This window comes from Myotis davidii, unplaced genomic scaffold (assembly GCF_000327345.1).
Source record: "Myotis davidii unplaced genomic scaffold, ASM32734v1 scaffold2100, whole genome shotgun sequence".
NCBI lineage: Eukaryota > Metazoa > Chordata > Mammalia > Chiroptera > Vespertilionidae > Myotis > Myotis davidii.
In genome coordinates this window covers 866,124-869,853 of record NW_006292458.1, presented here as the reverse complement: position 1 = coordinate 869,853, position 3,730 = coordinate 866,124, and the positions used below count along the sequence as shown (strand labels likewise).

General features: G+C 62.1%; 1 protein-coding gene across 2 annotated transcripts in view; it reads left to right on the top strand.

Annotated features, from left to right (window-relative positions):
* Positions 1-3,730, top strand: part of RUVBL2 (RuvB-like AAA ATPase 2) — a 15,552-nt gene that overhangs the window by 11,590 nt on the left and 232 nt on the right. For both annotated transcript variants that reach the window (XM_006765963.2, XM_006765962.2), the window contains exons 10-14: positions 313-407; positions 502-620; positions 2,665-2,784; positions 3,134-3,263; positions 3,606-3,720. In XM_006765963.2, the coding sequence (XP_006766026.1) occupies positions 313-407; positions 502-620; positions 2,665-2,784; positions 3,134-3,263; positions 3,606-3,720 (579 nt within the window). The remainder of the gene's footprint in view (positions 1-312; positions 408-501; positions 621-2,664; positions 2,785-3,133; positions 3,264-3,605; positions 3,721-3,730) is intronic.

Here is a 3,730-nt window from a genome sequence, read left to right as displayed (position 1 = left end):
GCCCCTGACCGGCTCTTCCTCCGTCCCTGCCTGTCTTCTGTTCTCCCTCTGTGTGTGGTCTGCCCCTCTCCCTCTGTGTCAAGTCCCCTCTCGGTGGTTTGACGGGGGCACGGCCCTCCTCTCCGTCCTGAGTTCCCTCCCTCTTCTCGGGGGACATCGCAGACCCCTCACCCTCCTGTCGCTCATCCACGCCAGTCTCGGTCTTCCTTCCCTCTGTCCCCCGTGCCCTATCTTCCTCCGTCTTAGCCCACGTCTGGCCCCAGATCCCTGTCTCCTCTCTGACCCCTCCCCCTGTCACCCCTGCCCCCGCAGGTGACACAGGGGAGATCAAGTCAGAGGTCCGAGAGCAGATCAATGCCAAGGTGGCCGAGTGGCGCGAGGAGGGCAAAGCGGAGATCATCCCTGGGGTGGGTACTGGGCGTGGCGCGGGGGGAGGGGGGCGTGGGAGAAGAGGGACGCGGGCCCTGGGTGCAGGAGGTGACGTGCCCTGATGGCTCCCAGGTGCTGTTCATCGATGAGGTGCACATGCTGGACATCGAGAGCTTCTCCTTCCTCAACCGGGCGCTGGAGAGCGACATGGCGCCCGTCCTCATCATGGCCACCAACCGCGGCATCACCCGGTGAGCTGGCCTCGGGAAAGGCTGCTCCGGGCGGGGTGGGCACAGTGCCCAAGGGCGAGCTCGTTGCACATGGGGGGGCTGGGCTTAGCGGCTGTAACAGGCTCCCCCAGTACCGCGGCCCAGGCGAGAGGGTGGACTTTTCCCTTAAAGAAGGTAGGGGTGGCCCGGCCGGCATGGCTCAGGGGTTGAGTGTCAGCCTAGGAACCAGGAGGTCAGGGTTCGATTCCTGGTCAGAGCACATGCCCGGGTTGCGGGCATGATCCCCAGTGAGCATTTCTAGGAGGCAGCCAATCAATGATCCTTTCTCCCTCTCCCTTCCTCTCTGAAATGAATAAAAATATATTTAAATTTTAAAAAAAAAAGGTAAAAAGAATAAAAAATAAAAAACAAGGCAGGTCGTGGTCAGGTGGGTGGGCAGCTCTGCTCCACCAGGAAGCCCGGGACTGGATTTTCTGTTGTGTTGCTCCTGTATCCCTTGAGGCTATAGTTTCCCAGTCTGTGTGCCAAGGCACCCCGGGGTACTGCATAAATCAGGATTTCCATGGGACAGCGTAGCTTTCTGAGGGATGCACGGTAGCGGGTGTTAGACATGGGACCAAGCACGACAGTGAACTCACTCAGGCCCAGCTACCTGATAAACGAAGCGGAACCAAGTGTTCCTACGGCCGGAGGTCCTGGGGGCTCCGGTGACGCTTGGGAACCTCCGTCCTCCGGTGCCGCCAGCGCCCGGGCCCTGTTGTCCCCCCGGCTGGCTCTCTTCACCTCGTCTGTGGTTTGGCCCCGAGGAAGGGAGAAGGAAGTGGGGAGCAAACAGCCCCCCGGAGGCTGGAGCCCGGAGGCTGCACCGCCCAGGGCGTGGCTGTGCCCGGTGGCACGGGTGGCGGGCGGATTGTCGCCTCCAGCTGCAGCCGCGTGCCCGCTGACCTGGCCAGCGCGCTGGTTATCACACAGGGAAGGAAGGGCAGGGCTGTGGGCAGCGGCCGATTCTCCCCTGGCTCTGCGCTGGCACTTTCCCCAGACGAACTGCTGGGAACCTCAAAAGAGCTCAAGATGTAGATATTGTCTCAGTCCCGTTTCCCAGTGAGGACAGCAAGGCCCGGTGACTGCCTGGGGGCAGGGAGCCTGATCTCCGAGGGCTGAGGCCCGAAGAGGCAGCGAGAGCGGGTGCGGCGGGTGCAGCTCTGGGCGTGGGAACGGCGCCCCGCTGCTCCTGGGAGAGGCGAGCAGCGGGGATCCAGTCGCTCCTGCTGTGGGCAGATTCGGGGTTCGCGAATCTGCTGCTGGACTGTATCTGTAACCCCCAGATCGGTGCTCGTGATGCTTTCTCGGTCGCAATCTATTTAGTGCCACCCTTGGCACATTCGGTGCTTGTTGATGGTGGCTTTGCTGTTTAAAACGGCCCCCGGGTGTTCCAGAAGCAGGGGGCTGAGTCTCACAGAGAAAATGCACGTTAGGCGAACTTCATTACGGCCGTTACAGTGCCACTAGCCATGAGTTCAATGGGAGGGAGTCCGTCATATATAGTAAGTAAGTTGTCTTCAAACACAGCACAGAGAGCCAGGCGATGTACTGGCTGGTTGGCAAGTAGCGACCAGAGGCCCACAGGAACCTAACCGTGTGTCTCCCCAGGAGCCGGAGTTCGGTTTTGCTGATCGAGTGTTTGCCCCATTTATAGAGTGTGGCTCTCACCAATAATGAGAACCCCCTGGTTTCCCTAGCGCCTGCCACGCGCCAGGCCGGGGCTGGGCCGGGTGCCGCAGGGAACAGGACCCGCGCGGTCCCTTCCCCTGGTCACGCAGGGGAGGAGACCTTGGTCCGGTAATCCCGATGGCGCTGTCCAGCTCAAACAAGCTGGCTCTCCGGCGGGACTGACGCAGTCGGCTCGGCTGTGCAGCCAGGCGCTGACGCCAGCTGGGGCTGAAGGTCACGGGGTATTTGGCCCAGTGAGGGGGGTAGGTGGAGGGGGCGGTGAGAGGAGTCCGAGGAGAAGGAACGGAGAGCCCGGCTCCGAGGCGTCACCCTGACGGCCCTCCTTTCCCCTCAGGATCCGGGGTACCAGCTACCAGAGCCCCCACGGCATCCCCATCGACCTGCTGGACCGGCTGCTCATCGTCTCCACCTCCCCCTACAGCGAGAAGGACACGAAGCAGATCCTCCGCATCCGGTGCGGGCGGGCTGGGGTCCGCCCTGTGGCCACACGGGGCACTGAGCGGGGCACTGAGCTCGGGGGGGTAGTGACTGGGCCAGAGTCTCTGGGCCTGAAAGAGGTAGAGCGTGGCCTCCGATGCAAGGTGGGGGCCCCTGTGGGGAGCGGGGGGGAGGGCCTGGTAACTGAGGTGGAGGAAAGAGCCCGTAAGGGGAGGGAGAGTCGAGGCCCAGCGGGTGCCTCAGTGGCCCTTCTTGCCCAGCGTTCTGCAGTTCTGAGGTCGCAGCTCCACATGTTCTGGGGGGAGGGGGGGATGCTGCAGTTACAGGCCTGACCTTGTCTGACCCCCACCCCCACCTGCCTGCAGGTGTGAAGAGGAAGATGTGGAGATGAGCGAGGACGCCTACACGGTGCTGACCCGCATTGGCCTGGAGACCTCCCTGCGCTACGCCATCCAGCTCATCACCGCAGCCAGCCTGGTGTGCCGGAAACGCAAGGTCCGCCCGCTCCCGAGCCCTCGGGGCCGGGGCAGTGAGTGACCCACCCGTCCAAGGGCTTGGGGTCGGGTGTTGCATTTGGTCCTAGAACACACGTCTTCAGAGGCAGGGACTTTGTTTCCTGGGTTTCTTTCTGTGCCTGCTGGCCTGACACACAGTAGGTACTCAGTAAACATCTGTTGACTGAGAGGTGATACTGTCAGTCCGTCTTACAGATGAAGGAACTGAGGCATGGAGAGATGGGGCTCACAGCCAGGTGGCCGAGGTGGTATTTGAACCCGGACGATGTGGCCTGAGTCCCTCCCTTGGGAGGCCCCCTGAGTTCTCACTATCCCCCCTCAGGGCACGGAGGTGCAGGTAGACGACATCAAGCGGGTCTACTCACTCTTCCTGGACGAGTCGCGCTCCACGCAGTACATGAAGGAGTACCAGGACGCCTTCCTCTTTAATGAGCTCAGTTGTTTTTC